Raw genomic sequence first — 24,268 nt, forward strand, 5'->3', positions numbered from 1 at the left:
CCTTCCCCCTGCCTTGGAGATCAGAAGAGATTGAACGGTTTGAGTTCTACTGTTTTTATCTTGTTTCATCTGACGATGTTATATAATCAGAGCGTGCATGTGTGCATGTATGCGGACAAACTATATCTGGGGGACTGGTAGTGGTGCATCCTGGGATATAATAAGCTCAGCCAATAAGAGACTTCGCTCTTTGGCATAAGCGTGCCGAGTCGGAGCCGAGGGATCGGCTCCGAACCCATCAGTCAGAATGTAGGCGAGATGGATCCCAAACATCTGAAGTTATGGTGAGTACATAACTAAAAGTTTCATGTGCCTGTTATATTTTGTTTGCTGCTTGCAGGCCTCAGGAATTATCCTCACCTTTGGAGATGCTACAGTGAACCTGACAGATTAAAGCCTCTCATCGGCTATTTCCTTATATTTTCTTTCATCTCCAGTTTACATTGACCCACAATTCCTTTTTTTATCTTGTTTACATTTTTTTTTGAATTATCGAGTTGCATTGGCCCTCCCCCATCCATCCTACAAACTGTATATTCCTGGATATTTTTGCCACAATCATGGTTGCTTGCATGTCATATTCTGTTACTCTTTAAATTCCAAGATATAGTTTTCAGCAGTTTTTTTTTCTGAGACTGAGGGCAGTGATACACATTGCTTTATATTCAAGTACAGCTTTGCCCCTCATTGTCTCATCTATGTACACATCTTCATATATGTGTGTATATATATATATATATATATATATATATATATATATATATATATACATGTGTGTGTGTGTATGTATATGTGTGTGTGTATGTGTATATATATATATATATATATATATATATATATATATATATATTATATATATGTTCACAAAAAGCCAAAAATCCCAAGCGTAGTATATAGAACAAACCCAAGAAGGAAGGAATGCAGTCTGTTGATAGATTGGTAAAACTCCACCACACAAAACAAGTAATTCCAAATGTAGAAATAGTATTTATTAACAATAAGATGTGAGCGCTTTCGCGGATGCTATATCCGCTTCATCAGACATAACCATACTGAATTCATAGTTGCATTAAATACTCTAACAAACACTCTAAATCAATTAACTAATAAATCAATTAATTAAATCTAACAGCAATTCAAAGCTATGTATTCAAAGCTGAAAATGTCTAAAAGAATGCATAGCAAACATAAATTCTGCAGTACTAACTCATAAAACTCACAGATAAATGTAAAACATAACATCCTAAAATAAGGCATGTATACTAACCACATGCCATACATATTTATTTAAAACAACATACTAAAAACTATCTTAGTTTTCTAGCCTTAAGATGAGGCTTCAAAGAAACACTGTCATTGAGGCCCCTGCCCCAATGTGCAGCTAGTTTAAAAATCCACCCAAGTTCTGCTTGTTCTGTCTGATTCACAATATCACCCAGCCGAATATCCTCTGCTAGGACATGTAATATTTGAAATACAAATATATGGTCTACTCCCCTTTGTAAAGTGTGTCTGGCCAGGGCACTATATTCTTGTTTTCTGGCAAGACAGTAGGCATGGTCCCTGATTCGTTCTCTAAGGGACCTATTTGTCTTGCCCACACAGAAACAGAAACAGATCAAACAGTGTGCCACAGACTACATTTTTACATAATAATATTTTATATATGCACACACATACATACACATACATACATACATACGCTAATATACTGTAAATGAAACTTGGAATGGTATATTTGCAAATGTGCCTGGAATCTGGCAATACTTTATTGGAATGGTGAAACAGTGGTACTATACATATACTTATTTTGTGTGACATCACAACATTTAAACATTTTTGCACTGTTTTTGCAGGATACACACCTCAATCCTTTCCTTTATTATTATTATTGTGACACCAGTGCATTAGCCCAGTAATCAAGGAGCCTCAGTCCTCACCACTAACACCAGTGAAGGATGTGCACTTTGGGAGGATGAAGAGTACACACACACACAGTAAAGTACAGTTTCCCTTAAGAGCACGCAGAGATCACAGTCAGTCTGGGGCTGGTTTCTCTGTCTCTCTCCAGATCCCCAATAAGACTCCCCACTGGCACGGCTATAGAGTGGAGTCCTTAGGCAGGGTTCCAAGCTAAGTTCTCCCAGAACTCTCTCTGTCCAACCAGTGCTTCGTGTCCCTGCCCAAGTAGCTGACACACAAACACACACCTGGGGAAGGCTGGCACAGGTTTACTAGCTATGCCTCCTTCTGCCCAGACCATAAAGTAGTTAGCACTGCCACCAGAACCCCTACTTGTCAGCAACTATAAGGCCCTTCTCAGAGGGTGACCAATTCTACTGTGTAATGTTACTGTTATCCAAATTGTAAGTTTGACCAAACTTTTAAGGCTGTTCTAGAGTGGCCTGTACAGTGTTGCCAAATACATGCAAGTACTCTACGAACTTAAATATTTGTAAGCAAAGCAGTCACAATTAAACGGTTTAAAAAGATTTAATAATAAATAATAAAAGCACAAGACAATGCTTTTTAACTCAACACAGTGACAGCAGAGTTCAGAAACACGGGAAATATTTTAAAACAACATAGTAGGACAGTCTCACATAAATATAGAAAACATCTACACTAATCTTGATATATTCCTATCTCTAAGAAAAACTGTGTTCTAAATATCTTATTACAGAGCAAGGTAAAGTGCTGGTGAGTTGCTAACAGGTCCAGAACAAAATACAAAATGCAGTCTTTCTGTCTGAGATAGTTCTGAAGTTAATAATACACATTACTGCTGGGTTAGCTAGATGACATCACTACTTATCTCTTAGAGACTGACAATTCCCTCTAGAAGGTTACCAGAAACTGGAAGTCGTAAAACAATTACCTTGGAAACCTGTAATTACTTCTGTTTCAAATAGAAAGAATTTCCAGTTGCAGACATTCTGTCATCTAGTTCTGGTAAACACACACATAAAATTCTTTATTTTCTCAGAGTTTGCAAGTTAACTCTGTATATTCCAACTTTTGCTATGAAACCATACATTTGCATTGGCATATAATTTATACACATTTCTGCTCTTTTCCAAAAGTGTGCGCTGTGGTTGCAATCTTGAAGTTCAGTACAGAACGTATAGTTTTCTTACATTTTTAAGGCAAGCATACAAATCATATTACTATTCACAAATGAGATAGAATTATTTACAAAATTCTATCTAGCTGGGCTGGCAGTGTCACTATTATTATTATTATTATTATTAGACTGCGGTGGTGATGCTGCGGTAGCGTTGTCGCCTCACAGTTAGACGTTGCCCGTTCGATTCTCAGAGCATCTTCTGTGTGGCGACATGCGTGAATGGGCATTCCTTCGTTGAAGGTTGTGCGTTAGGCCCGGCAAGCCAGCAAATAAAAATCTACTGCCAATCATTAGCTGACCGGAGTTCCGCTGTGGCGACCCCTAACCGTGAAAAGCCGAAAGACACAAACAAATTATTATTATTATTATTCACTCAGTCTCACAGTGGGGCTGAAGTCCTGCTTGCTTTGCATGTGAATTTGTTGGGTTTCCTTCTTGATTTTCACCTTCTGCTCTTGATTCTCTTCAGAATCCTTTGTTTTGAACAAATGCTCTTCAGTGGTAACTTCAGCATCACTGGACTAGTGTGGTTCCATTTTGTAGGCCTTTCCACTCTTGGCTAGTTTAAATATTTACTAAAGATAATGCATGAAAAGGTCAAGCAAGTTCTTTCCTTACCTACCAGGCAGACATGACCTTGTCATTTTAAGCCAGTATCATTCCCAAGTGAATCCCTCAGTCCCCAGTGAAAATGAATTTCTAATTTCTGTAAAAGTTGCTCAGCTGTATTTTGAACTCCATGAGACAAAGCATGTTATCCTCACCCATTCAAGAGTAGCTAGCTGAGACATGCTCAGAATCACTGTATAATTTGTCAGCAGTACTTTCATAGCATTCTGATTGTGTGGTGACCAGTTTTTCTACCATATTTACAGTTTCAGTGCCTTATTTCTCACTTCCCAATCATTTGCAGACCTGACTAGTTTAAATTAGACTGATTATGTATGATAGAAAATCTTATATAGTATGTCACATTTTGTTTTGCTCCACCAGGACCTTGCCCGATGGTTGCACTATTGATACCTAATCAGCCCATTTGTTCCAAGGCACAGGAAGAGAAGAAATTGCTTAATTTAGGTCATTTTGTGCAACAGCATTCTACCGAAAAGTCTGCCTTCTTATTTCTGTCCTAATTGCCAGTTTTTATGCTTCCTAGTATTCCCAAGGCTCCATCAAAACTTGCTTTTTCCCATGTGGGATTTGATTTGGAAATATTTGTGCATTGTATGTATTCATACTAATTGAATAAGTTATATATCAAACCTGCCAATATGTTTAAGTTCTACAGCTGTAGTAAAAAGTGTGCAGTTTTCTAAAATGAGGATGTATTTTGTTGCTAGTTTAGTGGTTAAACCTGGATGATACACATTGCTAAGAGCAAACATTTTCCTGTGAAGAACACGGGGCCGGTGTTAGCATTTTGGGGGCCCCCAGCAAATATCAAGTTGGGGGGCCCTTAGGGACTTCCAAACTAAGTAACACCCTGTCACTGTCGCCTCCCCTAAGTAATATTTTAGTTTATGTTGCAAACTTTTAGCAGTAGTATGCACAAACTGATCTGTAGCTACAATGCTCTTGCATTACACTGTGTTGGCCCATCTACCAAAGGGACATTCACAGTTACAGGCATTTAGTTGCAACAAATAATGTTTACAACTGTATGTACAGAGCTGGACTTAGGTGAAATGGTGCCCTATGGACTGCTTACTGTTTCAGCCCCCCAACACACACATACACACACATCCTCCAGTGCTCTCCCTACCATGCACATTACTTTTTTTCTTCCTTTTATCACATTTTGGCTTACTCCTCAGCTTTTTCAAGAGGCTATAACTTTCTATATGGTCTGATTAGAATTTTTTCTTTTTTTTTTTTTCTTTTCACACAGCCTTTTCATTCAATGATGGCTTGAACAGAAATTATGATTAAGGAAATTAATTAATTTTGTTGTTCAGCCTTTGTTTTTCTTGCTTCCTTTCAAACACACCTCCTTGATCAAGACAGTACAGTAATAATCGTTTAGGAAATAACTCAATTAAGCCAGTGCCCCCTGAAGCCACAGGTGTTACAGATCTAGAGCATTTTCCAACCTTTTAATCTAATGATGGACTAAACAAGGCAGGGAAGGGTCACTGATGGTGTCAGACAGCCAGCACTATTGATTTTAGAGGGGGGAGGTTGCACAAATCCAGTGTAAGACTGATTGTTTGTTAATATGTTTAGCATTTCTGGTTGTGAAGGTGAACAGTTGGGTGAAACCAAAGAGGTTAATTGATAGAGATGGCAGGTTGAAATTAATAATGGAGCAGTCTATGTTAAAGTCACTTAGTATGATGGTTTCATTTTGTATATCGTGTGAGGTCCAGTCTAGGATTTCTAAAAGGATTGGGCATTACCATCAGGTGGAATATAACTGACTATGATGCATATGCTCTTATGTTTATTGAGGTGTATAAGTGAGGTAATTATTTCAGCATTGTTGAAATTAAGTAGAGGATGAGGATAGTTGGTGAAGTTCAGGTTGTTATTGGAGAAGATGGCTACTGCTCCAGATTTTTTATCTTGTTTATAATTTTTTATTATATTATGTCCTGGGGAAAGGATGTCTTCATCTTTGGTGTTAGGTTTTAGTAGCAATATATATGTCAGGTTTGTGCTGCTATGCATGCATGTAGGTCAGGTAATTTGTTTTAAATATTTATGAACTTAAGATTCATGAGAAGTAGGTTGTTAAGTGTAGTGGGAGGTGACTGGTGTAGAGTGGGTGTGTTAATAGTGTCGTCTTGGAGCCTGGTTTTGTGAGGGGGGGGGGGGGTCCAGGACTGTGATAGATGTCCTCCAAGGACAAGAGTGATAGAGAAGTGGTTGTAGTAATACCATTTTACTGTGCTTGGTTTTGAGCTTTTGGTTCTGCATGCTGGCTTGGTGTGTGTTTCTTTGGTATGTGTGTATTTGATGAAGGACTAGGATGAGACAGGTTACAAGCTAGGAGATATAGAATGATGAGAGTAAGCTGAGGTTAAGTGTAGATGACGTGAGCAGGGCTTGGCAGTGACTGTAGGTTGTAATGCATGCAAGCAAGGTTGGAAGAAATATGGTGGATATTTAGTGGATTAACTTGTTAAAAAGTTAGGTAGAGTGTCGGGAGTAAAAGAGAAGCATGATTAATGTGCAAGGTAGTGTGTGGTAGTGAGTGTGGAAGTGAGGTAAGCAGTAGTGAGCAGATTGGCATAACAGTGATTAAAGTGTGGTGTTTTGTATGTTATAAGTGTAGAGTGTGTGTATGGGGAGTGGGTAGGGTAAAAAATACACCTGCAGAGCAGGAGCAGCAACAGCTGAAGTGATACCATTGTAACAAAAAACAATCTGTAAGCCCTTCGAGGGGCTGTGTGAAATCTGAGACAGTAGAGAAAGTTAAGAGATTACTGGTGGTAATAGTACAGCTAAGGGTTAGAGCAGAGATAAGTTAAAAGAAGAGTAGACAGTACTGTCAGCAAGGAGTACCTGACTTGCTAATGTAATTCCAGTCTAGGTTTGGTGGTCATCACTAGCAGGCAGATATTGAACTGTTTCAGAGGGAGTGCCTAATAGAGTATACAGGGAGTGTGAGTCCCTGAGACCATTAGCCTAGTAACAACGTCCTATGAAGATGGTAGATATCCATGCCTAAATGCTGTAGCATGTATGCCACTTTGCAGTCTCATACCATATTTACAATATTGTTCATTCAAAAAGTATAAAACACAGTGAACACAAGTGACTGTAAGCCATAAACACGCACACACACACATTTGGGAGTGCATGAAAGATGAAGGCTCCTATATGGTGAGTGCCGGAAGAGGTTGTTCCTTGCAGAAAAGCTATGATTTTCTATTTTTATAGTTTTTTAAGTTATGCTTCTTAGTATTCTGCAAAAAATTATAGATGTGTGTTTCTGCATATATATATATATATATATATATATATAGAGAGAGAGAGAGATATGTGTGTGTGTGTGTGTGTGTAATACACACACACACACACACACACACACATGTGTGTGTCTGTGTGTGTATATCAAAATAGCTTTACTTTAACTTGCCTTTTCACAGGATTTAATGTTTCAGAAAATCACAGACATTTCCTCTATTTTATTGATTTTTCTTTTGATGTTTGCCATTTCCAGTCTCTCTTCTCATCATTTTCTTGTGTCTGTCCTCCACAGCCTAAAACAAAAAGCCAGTGGGTGAAATGGTAAGGGTGAAGCAGACCCATGTACTGGTGTACTTGACTTTTACAGAGTCACTATTCTTGCACAGTCATAGTTGAGTTCAAGGATGGGGACTATTATAGGTGTCATTCCTAACAAGGATATGCTTTCTGGACTTCCAAAATAGTGCCAAGTTAAGTAGCAGCAGATCTTTGTCACTCAGCTCCAGCTGAATGAAGTTGGATTTTCAATATTCAAAAGATGTCAATTAGATATTACAAAATTAGAGGAAGGTGATCTGAATGTCAGTCAAGCTCCAAAAGAAGAAATGTAAAGGCGATAAGGGACAGAAAAATAGAGTGTAGCCTGATTCATCAGAAGCCAAGATGGAGTAAGTGTTACCAGCTAAAACATGGCACGAAATAAAGGAAAATATTTGATATGCTCCAGAATAACCTGGTAAACAGAGAAGAATGGTGGAAATGCAGGAAGGATTAAATTAGCATTCTGACATACTGCAGTTCTTGACAGATGAAAATGAAGAGTTAAAGCAAGGGTAGAGGTGGAGGAGAAGAAGACAGGGCTAGAACAAAGAATATTAAAATAGCATGTATTCCAGGGAAACTGAAGGGAAGTGTCTGGATGGGCAATATGTTGACAAAATGGACTGGTATTTTGGAAGACGATGTGAAACTGGGGAGAGCTCACAGGACTGCAGGTGGCCAGAGACAGAAGGGACCCACAGACATCAACCATTAATACTGAGATTCCTTTCATATGTAATGAAATAGAGAATGCTGAGTGAAATCTAGAAACTTAATTGTGAAAAGGAGGAATGCTTTTATTGCAGTAATTATGGTACAAAAGGAGAAGGGACTAACATGGAGACATCTCTACCTGGCTGAACTGAGGATTTTTAGGCAGGGTACAGCTAATACTGTCTCTGATCTGAAGCTAGTAAACAGTTTGAGCAGACTAAACAAGGATTGACTACAGAATAAGAAAGATACACTGGGAAAGTAGATGGAAATGGCTAATGCAAGGGACCAAAGAAAAGGATTCTTCCCGATATTTGTGAAGTAACAAGAGGATGAAGGAGAGACTAGAGACAATCATGGAAACTAGGAGGAGAGAAACTGAAGGGTAGAATTAAGATGGTTAAGTAAGGGGAGCTAATTACTGAATGGACTTTACGGATAGAATTGAAATGAAATTATTATAAATGTAGAAATGACTAAAAGATGATTTTAGATTGTGGTGGAATATTAAAAGAGCATACAGAAATAGAATTGGTAACCATTGTCCTGAAACATGAAGACTGAATAGCCAAAAGCCTGAGATTGCCATTTCCCATGAGTATTCCCTTTTTTGAGGTATGGTGATAATGCTGTTGGTATATTTAAGGTCAGGCGGCAAGTCCCCATGCAAAAATAGAAGTTAAAAGGAGAAGAATGATGTTCTAGATTCACTCTTCTCCTGGATTTTCAGTCTTTTTTTTTTATATCATCTTTTGACACTTGGTGTTAAGAGGGCTGCAACAGGATGCCAACAGAATCACTTTAGGACATATATGGACATATGGAATTATGTTTTATTTATTTTATTTTCTTCTTTCCCTTGTTTTTATGGTTCCTTTCTTTATGATGTAAAGTAAGTTCTGCTTATTGCCCTTTATGAGAATGATGTCACAGTAAATGGATAATGTGCAGTAAGTTAAGGAAATACAAAATGCATGAAGTTAAATGTTTTTATTGAATCTATATCTAGACGGAACATTAAAAGTGGACTTGCGAAGTGGGTCACTGGCTAGGGGTGTAAATGGGAAACATTCGCTGAGTAGCAGCTGGGAGGATATAAACAGCAAGTACGGTGCTTCTTTCTTAGTACTATGTCACCAATCGAGAATATACCAACACTGCATTTATTTACATATACACAGTCAGATGGGATGGGAAAATATAAAACTGGTAGAATGAATTTATGTAAAATGTATAGGACTAGTGAAAAGTGAGTCATGGAGTGAGGATGAATGGGAAGGAGCTAGTAAAACAATACAGGAACAAGAGAGATGGAAGTATTTGGTAAACTGATGATGGTGATATGAGGACATCATGGTTAAGGTTTTCAGCTCACAGATAGGAGGTACAAGGCTTGATTGGCCTCTTGTTAATGGCTAAGTTTGTAACAGTCTGCAGACTGATAGTCTAGTATTTTTCTATGATGATGATGATAGAATGATGGCAAGATAGACCAATAAAATTTGTGAAGGGGGATAGTTGCCTTTGACATAAAGGAGTCAGAGGCTCAGTGCAAGTTGAATTCTTCTACGTTTGTTATAGAATTGCTTAGCATTTACGCATTTGCATAGAATATTAAAAGAGAGCAATGCAACTAAGAGGATGGGAAATAGAAAGGGGATGTAGGCAAGTTAAGGGGAATGGTACCAACAGCAGTGAACTGGGGTACAGCAGAGTTAGAGAAAAGGATCAAAGGAAAATTCAATACAATAAGGAGGAGAAAGATAGCGGGAAAGCAGGTCAGGAGGGGAGTAGAAATCACAGTTAAAAATTAGGTGAGTGGATGAAATCGAAGAGTGAATGCAAGTGGGAAGGAGTGATAAGAAAGGGGGGTAGTTAGCACTTAGATAAGCACCTGTGACAGTTAGAATGAAACTGCAAGAACAAGAGATAATTCGTAGCAGGATAAGTAAAGACAGGAAAGTCAGTAAGCAGAAAATCAGTGCACAACGTTGAAACAGAGAGGGGGAAGAAATATATAATGATGAACAAGGAATGATATGTTAATAGAGGAAGCTAAAGGGGGAAAAAAGGCTTGGTGGTACATGTCCAAACAGAAGAATACAGACATAAATAAGAGTGTAATAAAGCTGTGGAAGGCGGCTGAAATAAGCAGACTTTAAAGAGATATGGAAAGGCTAACACAATGAAAAGTAGAGGAAGGTATGTAAGAGCTTAACGAGGAAAATATGAGGGTGAAGAAGGAGGAAAAGAGAAGTTGCACACCCACTCACAAATCAGTGTGTTGTCAAGAGTATTGACAGATCAAGGTGTCTGGGAATGGGCCAAACCATTTAGTGGAAAACTTGCTCTGCAGAAGGAGAGTAGGGCTGTAAATACATGTAAGCTGTGGGTGGGGGTGGGAGTGTTGGAGAGGGTCATGTCAGAAAACAGGGGATCTGAGTGGTGCAGGCTTGGTGGATATTCCTAAAGTATATGAGAAGGGAAAGAATAAGGCCGGTACAAGAGTAAAATACTTATTTTCATCTTTGTGCAGATTTCTTTTGCTGAGGAACTGAGAGGTATGCACAAGAGAATGTAGATCAGGCCCCACAAGCACTTCCTTGTATTAAAAAAAAAAAAAATAAAAAAAAATAAACGATAACTTGCTTCCAAGGTTGCTGCAACCAATCAGGTCTCTGCTTCACTGAAACGGCTGATTGAGTGCAGCTTATAGGCAAGAAAAAAAAAAAAAAGAGAGATGGAAAAAGGTGATTCGGCCATCGGTGATGTCACATCACATATCTGTGCAGATAACCACGAGGTGCCAAACTGAACAGAAAAGGTGGAGAAACTTGCAGTTGCTGCATGGGTGTCCTCGTTCATGGGGAGATATTTGGGGGCTCCCTGCAGCTGTGGGTTCGGCGAGTGCCTAATGCCGGCTGTGGAAGAACATTTACTTAGTTTACAACCTAAGCTGGTTCTGGGCTCTTCCTACATGACATTTAACTCTTCTGTTTCTGCAGGGGTTTCTAGAAGCTATTTAAACCATGAGTACTATTTTTGCTTAACATTTGGATTTCTTATTAAAGTTATTTAAGTAATCTAAGGTGTTTGAGTTTTATAAGACCTTCAGTTATTGCTGACAAGGTTTGCAGTTTTAAAAAATCCTACACTTGGAATTAGCCCAAGAAGAAGAAAATAAAAGAAGAAATAAAATGGACATACTCAGATTGCATTCAGTCTAAAAATCCAGTTCAGTGATGAATACAGTGAAAGAATGAAGCACATTTTTATTGCACATCAGATTGCAAATAAAGACAGAAAATAAGCCACAATTATTTGCATTTGTGGAGCAGAAGAAGAGACATGCGAGTTTTACCAAACCAAGTGAAAAGACACAAAATTGGCAAGTTTATTACAAAATTAATTTAATTGCAAACCTAGTGTGTTACTTATCCATTCTTCCATTTATCCATTTCTTTTAAAGTGATTGCTCTGTTGAGGGTCACTATGTCAGCAAGCTGAACAGGATTCCCAGACTTTCCTATCCCTGCAACAGTCTTCAGATCATTCTTTGAAATTTCCAACTGTTCTCAGGCAAACTGAGAGGGATAATCCTAGCATTGTTTGTTGGGTGTCCCCTGGGTCTTCTCCCATTCGACTAGAAAATTAGTCCAAGATTATAATTATGGAGCCAAGAGGTAAATGATAAGCACATATTTGCCATCATAAAATGACCTTCATTTCAAAATCCCTAATTGTCACTTCAGCAGTGGAATCAGAAAAAAGGCAATAAAAATATGCAAGATTTGCTATTAAAATGCTGGCAACCGCATGTAACCATGCAAAAAAACAGCACAATACAAAAAGAGTCAGGAATATGGAATGCATTAAAACTAAAACCTGTTACAGGCGCCTTGGTTAAATGACATAAAGCGTTTCAATGTACATTTAAGCAGAAAAATGTAAAAAAAAAAAAAAAGTCATGCTTGTGATAGAATTGGGCACATGTAGAGCCTGACAAAGTAAAAAAAAAATGTTTTTATCACCAAATTTGTGTTGAAATATATAAAAGGCAACCTGGTGATTGTTCATGTGTCTTTGCTTGTAAAGGAAGTACAGTGTGTCAACAGACAAGCATTCTCTTTAATACTTCACAAAGCTTAAGTTTGCAAAAATGTTGATTTTTTTTTTGTACGTAGAGAATGGCAGCCTGTGAACTGATTGAACATAAAGAGGGACAAGTGACTGTTTTGTCACCTAGTCTGGTCTTGTAATGAACATATAAAATACTGGGAAAAACATACAAAAGCTGCTTACAAAGAAGAAAAAGAAACATTATCTTTGATTATGGTTTGTACTGAAGTCAGTTTGTTGGGTGGAAATTGGCTGTGTAGGAGATACTTTGGGGAAAATAAGGAACATACATTCTGAAAGTGAGCATCTATAGAAGGTGATTATGAAACATGAAATGCAACACTGTATTTAAGAAGAAACTGGCAGTATAACAAAACAGAGCTGATATTTATGTTCCTGCACATGTCAAAATTAGCTTTTCAAACCCACAATCACTTTTTTATTCTACGCATGCAAAGGCATGGGAATAAATAAATGTTAAAAGAGAAAATCATTACTCCTGTAAAATATTCAGAATGAGTGGTTCCTGTGGGCATACAGTTCTGCCCCCTCTCCAGTACTGCTTTGGCCCATTGAACATACAAAAAAGAAGCAGAATACAAACAATTGTGTCATGTTCAGTGTTAGTATTACAAACTTAAATCCTCAATAGAGACTTTATTAGAATTTGCCTACTGTTACCAGATATGTAAAAAAACTTACAAAATAATTATTTAATGCTCTTAAATGGTTTTTAAACTTTGGAGAGTGCTTATTTATAATGGTAGGCCATTCTGTAGATAACCTAGTCTGCTATGGAAATAACTAATCCCCAGAGCAATTCTGAAAGTTGGATAATTGAAATAAAGACCATAATTCTTTGATCCAGCGTGGATTGAACCAATTCTCAATCCATACTGTAGCTACCATTGAAGTATTCCTTAGGAATTTGTGGATTAAAATCAAGTAATCCCTTATTAGCCTATAACTAATGGAGACAATTCTACTAATCTAGCTTCATATCCCAGGTGTTTAAATCCACTGATTTGCCTTGTAAAATATTTCTGTATGTTTTCTGGCACCAGCTGGGTTCTACAATACATAAAGGATGAGGCACAGCATTTAATGTATGGTCTGTCTGTCATCTTGCAGAGTGGGAGGAGGACTTTCTCATTCCTGCATGTTGTAATTTGGAAGATATCCTTTAACCTAATATAACATACCCTGATGGAGGGACGTAAATCATCATAAGTGAACTTTGCAGTAATTCCTACATCTATTACTGGACAATCATCACTGAAAATTGTATTATTTAGAGTATAGTTTAACACAAGTTGCTATTTCCAAAGTGAGTAACCTTTGTTTTGCTTACATTGATGTCTATAAAGTTATTCCTGAACCTTGGGTATAAATTGTCCAGGGACTTTTGAATCCCTGTATGATGTTTTACTGAATTTGGAATTTACTCAATTTTTGTATTGTCAGCAAACTTGCTGACCCACATCTTGCTTCTATAGGCAAGTTGGAAATGATTAAGGTGAACAGAACTAGCTCCAAAGTCAACCTTTGCAAGACAACTCAGAACCCACATACTCCAAATGATCTCAACCCCTTAACATCACAAAAGAAAACTTTCTAAATTTCCAAAACAACAAAAAAAAATTACATCTTCCATGAGACCTGGTAACTTAGCCAACTGCCTACTAAACACGTGCTAGTGGACCCAGCTCCTACAGATATTAAGCCTTAGCATAGGCACTGGCTTTGTCCCTGAGGTATGGCACACAGGACAGTTATGATGCCTCTTCTTAAGGGAGGCCCCACAGTGAATCCTGGAAACTACAGACCCATTAGTCTAACAAACTTCATCTGTAAGACCATAGAATGAGTCCTAACTGACCTTATAAACTATGACATTAAGGATCTTATAAGACCTAACCCTCAGCAGTTTGTTTTATTAAAGGTAGATCCTGTCTGATGTACCTGGTAAACTTCTTTTGAGAGAGTAACACACCACATATCTTAACTTTGCCAAAACGTGTGATTTAATAACACATTCTAACGTGATTAGCAAGCTAAATGTGTTCCAAATTGACCCCTATGTATTTAGATGGATAACAAATTGACTGGGGGACAGAACCCATGCAATGAGGGTTGAACATGTATGTGTCCTCAAAGAGCATGAAGATAACCAGTGGATTCCCTCAGGAATTTGAACTAGGACCTGTACTATATGTAGATAGGTGTACAGTAAATTAGCTGGGGGATAGACCTTATGCAGTGGGGTTGGCACATGTGTGCTCAAAGATCATAAAGATAACCAGTGGAGTCCCTCAGAAATGTGAACTAGGGCTTGTACTGTATGTAGATAGGTGTACAGTAAATTGGCTGGGGGATAGAACAGTGAGGGTGGCACATGTGTCATCATAGATGAAGGTAACCAGTGATGCTCCACAGGGATCCAAACTAGGACCTGTAGTATTTGTGGCATAAAATTCTCTGACATCCAAACCAAGAACCAGAATCTCTGGTTAACCATTGTTTGTATTTGATTGTAAACTGGGTATCATCCTCAAATTGCTTTCTGACATACAGAAGCCACAGCTTAAACTAATACATGTTAAGAGCTGGTACACAGCAATTGTGCTAAAACTGAATGCTAAAAAGTGCAGTATTGCATTTGGTAAACAATCCCTTAACCCAGCTTATAGTATAGACAATACCCTACTCTGAAATAAAAATGTTGTGAAAGACCTGAAAACATGGGTATATAACTCCATCTCCTTTGATCATCATGTTCATAGGAGATTATTAGGCTAATAGCTGAAGAGCCCTTACAAGCCTAACCAGTTTTACCCAATTTTCTATCCCGAGGGGAAGGATAACAAGGGTCAGCAAGAGGTGTTTTGACTATTTTTACATACTGCCTCTGACCAGAAGGGACATGGCACCTCCCCAAGAGTGAATTTGTGATTTCCTATCCATTGATCCAGATTGCGCTTGAAGATGATCAGAGAAGAGCTGTGTTTCACATGAGTAAGAAGCCTGTTGCAGAGGAGGGCCAATCTCTGGGACACAAATCTGTCTCTCAAGCATGATCTATTCATATCAGAGATGAGATTTAAATTTTGGAGCAGATAACCCTCGTGTAGTTAGTTTTGCAAATATGCAACATTCCATCAGGACTGGGTCAGAGACTGTCTTGTAGATCGACACAGATGGCCCATCTGTAATCAGTAGGAAACTGAATACAGTGATAGGGCTTTTAATTGGTCCACATATGACATGTTGGTTGCACCTTGTATTGCAAAGAAAACAGACACTGAATATTTCATACCTGGAGCAGGCTCCATGGCACAAAGGGATAAAGCCCTGCATGTGTCCCAGGTAATCTAGGGTCAATAATTGTCCAGTGCACTGTAGGAGACAGTTGTGTGTGTGTGTGTGTGTGTATGTATGTCAGGGGGGGGTAATGACTGTTGTCAGCTCACCCATCCTGTGGGGGGGGGGCAATCCAGACAGCTGCACTGCCAGAACATACTGGAGAGGTGCACAGCATAAAGTATTATGGGTTTGGGGCATTTACACTTTGCTGCCAAACTGTTTTTGCAGAAGCCTTTAGTTGTATGGCACACGCACTCAGAGTATTGTATGCCTTTAGTACAGTGAATACACACAACCTTCCATGAAGGGGGAGGAGGTTATGGATTAAAACAAAATTTTCTAATACACTACTGAGTACAGCACCACACTTGGTGCCACAGTGTGATTCCTCAGCCTGGGGATAACTAGATTGCAGACTCTGAGTGGGTGGCCCAAGTCTAGGGGATATTGAAGCCAGATCCAAAGGCTGTTAGGATGATGGTGCTCTTGGATAGCAAGGCCACATGGAGTGCCATTATGGGGGCCATACACTCTTCATGTGTACCTGGATGATGGCCCCTTTGGACATTTTTTTTTTATGCCTGTCTCTTGTCACTGACGGTTAGTATTGCAGTTGAGGGACAAATGGAATTGAAGACCATTTGGAGGAGGCTGACAGTTGACAGGAATGAAAGACAGAAAATACCCCAAAACAGGCATCCCACCATCGGGCCAAAAATTGATTAGCAGAAAAGCTTTTGCAAGTATTTAAGAAACCCCTCAAGGACATGAGCCCCGATCATAAGCCACTACATAACACTGTATATCATTTTATTTTTATTTATTGAAGTGCAGTCCCTTAAAGTCTGTAACTTGGCAGCAGCAAAGTCATTTCCAGTTTGGAATTTAAGGTTTTGTCTCAGATTAAGACAGCATATCAGATAACAAATACAAAATAAGCAATTTTAGAACATAAATTTCAAGACCGTCAAATGTTTTAATACTGGCTAGATTAGGGTCTATATCAGCTTATCGAAAGCTGGTAACATCGAATGCTAGTTGATTGACCACAAAAGGTCGAACAGCCAAAATAGTGAAGACCCGGAACAGTCATTTTTTTTCCCAGAGAAATAATCGCCATTCCTCAAAAAAATAAATAAAACGCAACATAAAGTGGGGGGGCTTCGCCCCCACACCCCCCTACTTAAATATACCAACTCTGAGATCGCACCACAGTGGAGAAAATGGCAAACTCCTGACAGCCCAGCAATTTTTTTCTCTGAGAAAAAAATCGCTGCACTGTCTTCGCTATTTTGGTTATTCGACCTTTAGAGGTTGATCAACTAGTGTTCGATGTTATCAGCTTTCGATAAGCTGATATAGATCCGCTACATTGTACTAGCATTTTACTGAAAATGTACATAATTGTTGTGAGAGAATCATCTGCTCTTTCATAACCCCCTGTGGCAACATTACTCAGTACACTACACTGCTAGTTAAACGTAGCTTGTCTTGTGCATAGCCAAAGCAAAAACATTTGTGAGGAGCCATGTAAAACTCAGGAGTAGGGATCATCTGTTTTGTTCTCATAAACCAGATTGCTTCATAAGCAGTGCTATAGAAGCTAAATTTTCATTATAGAGAAATGACCTGACTGTGAGCCAGATGACCAAGATCGTGTAGCTGAAGGGCTGAAAGTGGAGTGTTGGAGTAAGTGGTTGATGCCATCTTACCTATCCTGGGGGGGTGGGATGCTGAGTCCCACTATTTAGAGTGACACCTAGTGGAATCTGGATGTCAGTGGAGTGTTTGAGTAAGGGGCTGATGCCTCCTTACCTATCCTGGGGGTGGGAGGCTGAGAGACCCACTGCCTAGAGTGACATCTAGTGGAAGCTGGATGTCAATAGTGGTTGTTTGAAGATAGCTTTCAGGCGGTTTACTTACATGCCTGGCTAGCACCACACAACTGCAGATGGAGTGGGTGTGTGTAAAAGTGAGCATGCTGAGATACTACTACTACTGCAGGCAGTGTATCAAAGCAGTTGAGAGATGAGACAGATATGTGGCAGCACAAGTAGTCCACTTCCTTGCTAGGAGAAGCATTTTGTAGTTTTCTGTCCTGGGAACAGGTAGGATTTAGTCTTTAATATGGAATGCCCTTGTTGGAGATTGGGGTCATCCCAGGCTGTCAAGTTGCTGGGATGAAGATGCCTTTGGACTGGCAATATATTTGTGGATAAGTATCCTTTCATGGCTGTGTGGATATCTGCTTTTTTGGCTGATCAGAAAGGGAATTGACAGGAACAAAGGGCAAAAGGGCAGTGTTTTTCCTGTCCTTACTCCCTATTTACTCAGTTCTGTAAAACATTCAGCAAGTGTGTTACATTACATGCTGTCTGCAGTGATGCACGTATTTGGTCAGTTTAAAAAAGCCTGTCTTCTTTCATTAAGGGGACTAACATTCCCCTTAACACCCCCTCTATCTAGTTTTGAAAGAGGGAGCGTCGTCCTCCTTATTGATAGATGGTATATGTACCACACTGCAAGAGATCAGATGCTCTTCTGACGTGAGTGCATAGTCAAAACTGTTTTGACTGTAATAATGAACTACAGTAGTAGTACTACAACTTTCTTTCAAGGCATGCTGTCTTTCTCTCTCACACATACAAACACAAATTATTTGCATAGCACACACAAAATAAATAAATGTCAGGTCTGTACCAGATGATACTCCAACATACCCATACATACATGCATACACACATATTCAATTATTACTACTACTACTACTGTTATTACCATTTTTAAAATAGTGGGGGAACATTCGAGTATGACATTAGGAGGTTGGAGGAAACTGCATTTTAAAGCAAGGTTATGTAGAAATGCCTACGTACTATGCTGCATGCTGAGTTTTTTTTTCGTCAGTGTTGTGCTATACCTAACCTTGATCTTGAGCGTGAAGTTGAGAATATGGCATTCCCAAGAGAAAAACAGGAGCCTACTGATGTAACATAATCAGTTTTATGTATCTGGAAATGTCTTGGTTAATGTTATAGGGACAAAGAGAGTATAGATGCATACATTTAAAATATACCCCTGAGCTTCAAGATGGAAGACAGTATCATTATGGAGACAAAAATCACCTAACATTCTAACATCTGCTACAGGTCTAAGCAAGACATGAATCTCAAGAGCCATTATCTTGAGTGCTTAAGAAGACCCCTCCATTGACTTAACTCACAGGAGGGAATAGTTTTGTGAACTAAAAAAGAAAGGTTACTGTGGGAATTATTCAATGACACAAGGTGAATGACATTTGTTTGTGCAGTAATACCTTTAATTTGCTAAGAAATGTGTTGTGTGTCATTGGCCAGATTCAATAAAAATGAACTGCGTATTGCACGTACAGCTGCTGCACAGCTCCAAAAGTCCCAAAATGCGACCAAAACAAAGTGAGCCAGCAGAAAGTGTAGCAATCCCTTTTAATGAAATAAATGCATTATAACATAGGTAGAGGGGGAAAAAAAGACCCTACTACCTGCCCCAAACTGGTTTTAGCTGTAATAGCCTTCTTCAGTGAGAAAAACATAGTCATGAATGCATACATACATTTGTATATACCATACAAAAGCTGTTCATTGGTCCATCATAAATTATCATTAAGTCCAGGTGGGAACAATGCTCTTAACTTAATAGAAGAGAAAAAGACGTAAATCTATCTTAAAAAGGAATTTTGAGTCATATAGTTATACATCAGGAGATGAAACATCTTCGAACACAGAAGGGGATGGAAACCGCACAGACATCTCACCAGATCCAAAAAGACGTAGTTTAGCACACCCTTTAGGGGTCAGGTCCAGGCAAGGGGGGAGGAAGCACAAACAATATAAGATCTGTGGACATCTTGGAAGGTCTGTTGAAACTGATGACCGAACATTAGTTAATTTTATGAATGTTCACAACATTTTATCTGTACACCTCTCTGATTTGGAAATTAAAGTTCTGAACAAAGGTCTTAATTTTGTATCCGGATTTTTTGTTCCCGAATATACTTCAGCACAGGATGTGGTCAAATTTTGTCGTCTGTTGAATCTTAAATTGTTTTTTGATAATGATTCTACTCAGAAAGTTCATGGGTTCAAATTTCAAATATCAACTTTTATGCCACCCATGATAGTATCTATATTTCAAGCAAATGTTCTCAAAGATTTACAGTGTAACCTTCAGGAATTTCAGCACTCCCGTAATAATCTTACTAATGATGAGGAACAATGTATAGAGACCCTTAGGAATAATAGGGAGACTGTTATTATACCAGCTGACAAGGGTGGTGCGATAGTGGTTCAGGATTGGGTTGATTATAATGCAGAGGCATTGAAGCAACTTAGGGATGGTAGGTACTACATGGCCATGCCCCTGGATCCAACTAATCACTTTAAGACCAAAATTAATTCTTTTTTGATCAAGGCTAGGGAAGAGGACATTATTACTAATTCAGATATACATCATCTTGCGGTATCATCCCCAAACAAACAATACTTTTACTTATTGCCCAAAATACATAAGAATGCTCCTGGTTGGCCGATTGTATCAGGGCGGGGATCCATTACTGAACCACTTTCGGAATACATGACGTACCATTTGAAACCACTACCACCTATGGTATGGGCACAAATTCAGGACACTACGCAATTCCTTGACATTATATCGGATATGCAATTGGAACCACCTTGGCTTCTGTGCACCCTGGATGTCACCTCTCTCTATACGAATATCCCACATTGGGCAGGTTACTTGCTTTGGAATACTGGCTGGAGAAATCAGGTTTATATCAACCAAGCTTTAATACATTCTTAGTGTGCCTGGTTGAGTATGTCCTGACTAGTAATGTATTTTATTTTCAGGATCAGTGCTTTTGGCAGGTCAAAGGTACAGCAATGGGTGCATCTTTTGCACCCATTTATGCTGACCTGTTTATGGCCTATATTGAGGTGGAACTTATCAATGACTCTAGCCACAATCTATATATTGAGGAAATAGATATTTGGCGCAGATGTCTCGATGATTGTTGGGTGGTGTGGAAGTCGGATAATGTGTATTTGCATGAATTTATTGGTTATCTTAATGACAATAAATGGGGGATTGAATTTAAAGTGAACTTCCATAAGTCGAAGATTGTTTTTCTCGATGTGGAAGTCAGTAGAAATTCTCATGATACTCTAGAATCATGGGTATATAGGAAATTCCCCGAATATAATTAATTCCTTCATGCCACCAGCTTCCACCCCCAACATATCATTTGGAATATCCCCAAATCTCAGTTCCTCCGGGTCAAAAGAATTTGCTCCAGCCAGACACCAGGGATGACCTAATACAACGGTTTTGTGAGAGGAGTTACAAATCTGGTGTGGTTAGTTCCGCTTGTCACTGGGCTTTTACCCAGAATAGAACCAAATTTCTCCAGTATAAGGAGAAACAAAAGGGCTTGTCTGGCCCATTGGTTCATTTGGTGACAACATATGGACGTAACACACAGAGGTTTATGAACATCATTAACAGACACTGGAATATACTTTTGTCCGAAGACAGATTATACCCATTTTTGGGTAATAGATGTTCTTTTTCCTATAGGATAGGGCGCACATTAGGCTCCCTCTTTAGTCATTATAAGAAGGTGGAACAGAGATTAATGACCCCCACTCAATGGACACTAATAGGAGATCCACTTATAGGTTGCTTGCCATGTGGACACTGTACCCACTGTTTTAGGGTTAATAAATCCAAGGAATTTTCTAGCTGGAACACATCCGTAGTTTTTAATATTAGGTCTAATTGCAGTACAGTGTGGGTAGTTTACTTAGTCACTTGCTCATGCTCCTCATTCTATGTGGGTCAAACATCTAAACCCTTTCGTCTTAGAATTAGGGAGCATATTCGTGATTTCAAAAATAAACGGTCCACTAATGCTTTATATACATATATATAATACTTGGGTGCAAATGTAATACTGCATCTTTTCATTTCACTATCATTGACTGTATTGTTGGTAAATGTAGGGACAAATCAGGATGGCATAATATACTTAATTTTAAGAAAGGCAAATGGATTATTAAGTTAGGAGCATTGTTCCCATCTGGACTTAATGATAATTTATGATGGACCAATGAACAGCTTTTGTATGGTATATATAAATGTATGTATGCATTCATGACTATGTTTTTCTCACTAAAGAAGGCTATTACAGCCGAAACCGGTTTGGAGCAGGTAGTTGGGTCCTTTTTTTCCCTCTACCTATGTTATAATGCATTTATTTCATTAAAAGGGATTGCCACACTTTCTGCTGGCTCACTTTGTTTTGGTTCCAGATTCAATAAAGCCTACACTAAGTGTACACTGTTCTGAGTGAACAGACGACACAAACATAATGCAAACCTTCCTTCTCCGAATTTTAGTTTTCCTACTGATATTCTTGCAGCTTTAAATATTGACAGGAATTCATAAAGGTTACCACAAAGTATAGACTACATGTACACTTAGTGTAATATTTCTGAGTGACTAGAAAGGACAAAAAATGTGATAAGAATTTTATTGAACACATACCTTGTACACTTAGTGTGGGCTTTATTGAATCTGTTTCGTTGTCTCTAAATGGTGATTCTGAGTTAAAAGCGGTACTTAATTAGGGAACATAGATCTGCTGTATTTGTAAATACCTATTTGTTCATTCATTCTCCAGTACCTGATTTATCCTCTTCAGGGTTGGTAGGGAAAAGGAGTAACTTGTGTGAGGTAAAGGACCAGTCTTGCCAGGAGGCCAGGCCATCACAGGCTACACACACACACACACACACACACACACACACACACACACACACACACACACACACACGCCATGAGCACCAGTCGGCAATTTAGAGGATTGCCAGTACAGCACTATGTAAATGCCCATGTGGAAAACAGGAAGGACAAGCCTACTCCACACAGAAGGCACCCCAACTGGCAACTGAACTACAGTAGCAAGAGCTGTGAGCCAGTAAAATTAGCTGCCGCATTACTGTGTTTCACATTTGTAATGTTATACATTAACTGTTAATTATTCAGGTCTTAGTATCACTGCACTATTAGAACTGATGTTACTATCCCTGACTGTTAAATTTATATATACCTATATATAAATGTTCATTTTTGCTATGTCCAGATAGTAAGATTTGTGTACTATTAAGTTAGCTCTCAGGCTGTATAATTGATAAGGAAAGAAATACAGTATATTTATGCTGCTGCACATACTGGTGTGTGCATATCTAGAAGCTCATTCTGTAAATTTTAGACATCAAGTAAATGGAAGCAATAACTCCTGTATCTCCCCAGGCCTCCATTGAAAACTCAGTCAGACTTACCCAGTAATCAGATGTCAGTAAATCAAGTAAATAATTGTAATAATCAGACTTGTAAGCAAACAAAGTAAACCTTATTCTAATGCTTTACATAGAAGGGATCACCCTGATATATTTGGTGCTAGTTTTGGAACAGTAAAGGAATGATAAGTTTATCTGCTTGAATTGTAGAGACTACTTAAACTGATTTTACCAAGTTTTTCTTTAGCACCCATAATGTTCCAAACATTTTTCTTTAGCACCCATAATGTTCCAAACATCTGTAATCTGGAGCTTAAGTTGTTATTTTTCATTTTGCCTTTCAGGATGGAAGTGGAGTACTGAGACGCACTGGTTCACTTGGTAAAATCCGTGATGCACTTAGGAAGAGCAGTGAAATGCTTGTCAAAAAATTACAGGGGAATGCACCACCAGATCAGCGAAACACCAAGTAAGTATTTCAAAAGTATCACTTTCCTTCATAATTCTTACTACTTAGATTTCCCTTAGTCAGTCCTTGCACATAATAATCTGGTCAGGGGTAGATAGTATGGCCTTGTATTTTTTTCTGAAATTTCTGCAGTGGAGAGCAATATATTTGAGCACCAGTGATAACATACTACTGCAGCAGTGGCACCTTCACATTCTGTGGACATGTGATTTATACTACTGCCCTTAGCATGGGCCTGTTTTATTCTTTCTTACTTTTGTGCAAGTCCATTTCATTTCTGCTTTTTTTTGTTTACATACAATCCTGTGCCCAAAACAAAGGGATGATAAATAAGCCACACATCTCATACACAGACACACACACACACAGACACACACAGACACACACACACACACACACACACACACACACACACACACACACACACACACACACACACACACACACACACACACACACACACAAATAGTGAGTGAGCCTGTGTGTGAGTAGAAGAAGATTCTGCTTTTGTTCGATATGGAACACTGTGTTTGTTAAGAGAATGTCTTGCATTTTGAATTTTGTGGCTTTCTTTGAAGAGGAATGGGAGCACTTCATGAAGGACTGAGGGAACATATTGTTTTTCTTGATTTTACTAAGGCTTTTGTTACTTTTCTATGTAAGGGAATAATTGGCAAATTAAATGGTGATCATTGTACTACTATGTACCTCACTGATCTAGCTTATTATTGAATATGTTGGTGTGTTTTGTAACCTTCAAACAAACCACAGGAAAGATCTTGAAGATTGCACTACTTCCTTACCAGAAAAATCATAAGGTTGGCAAATCTGAACTATTCCAAAAGGCTTCAGGAGCTGTCGTCATATTCATTTTTTTTTTGTAGATGACCTCCTGCCTAGTCTGTAATG

The 24,268-nt window shown here is 38.6% G+C and overlaps 1 protein-coding gene across 6 annotated transcripts in view; it reads left to right on the forward strand.

The window, feature by feature from the left end:
* LOC122792271 (kinesin light chain 1-like) overlaps positions 1-24,268 on the forward strand; it is a 1,642,552-nt gene that overhangs the window by 1,482,821 nt on the left and 135,463 nt on the right. For all 6 annotated transcript variants that reach the window (XM_044060030.1, XM_044060024.1, XM_044060029.1 and 3 more), the window contains one exon: positions 23,235-23,359. In XM_044060030.1, coding sequence (XP_043915965.1) covers positions 23,235-23,359 — 125 coding nt within the window. The remainder of the gene's footprint in view (positions 1-23,234; positions 23,360-24,268) is intronic.

The sequence above is a fragment of the Protopterus annectens genome, chromosome 1.part2, assembly GCF_019279795.1.
Source record: "Protopterus annectens isolate FY-2018-M chromosome 1.part2, PAN1.0, whole genome shotgun sequence".
NCBI classification, from domain to species: domain Eukaryota; kingdom Metazoa; phylum Chordata; order Ceratodontiformes; family Protopteridae; genus Protopterus; species Protopterus annectens.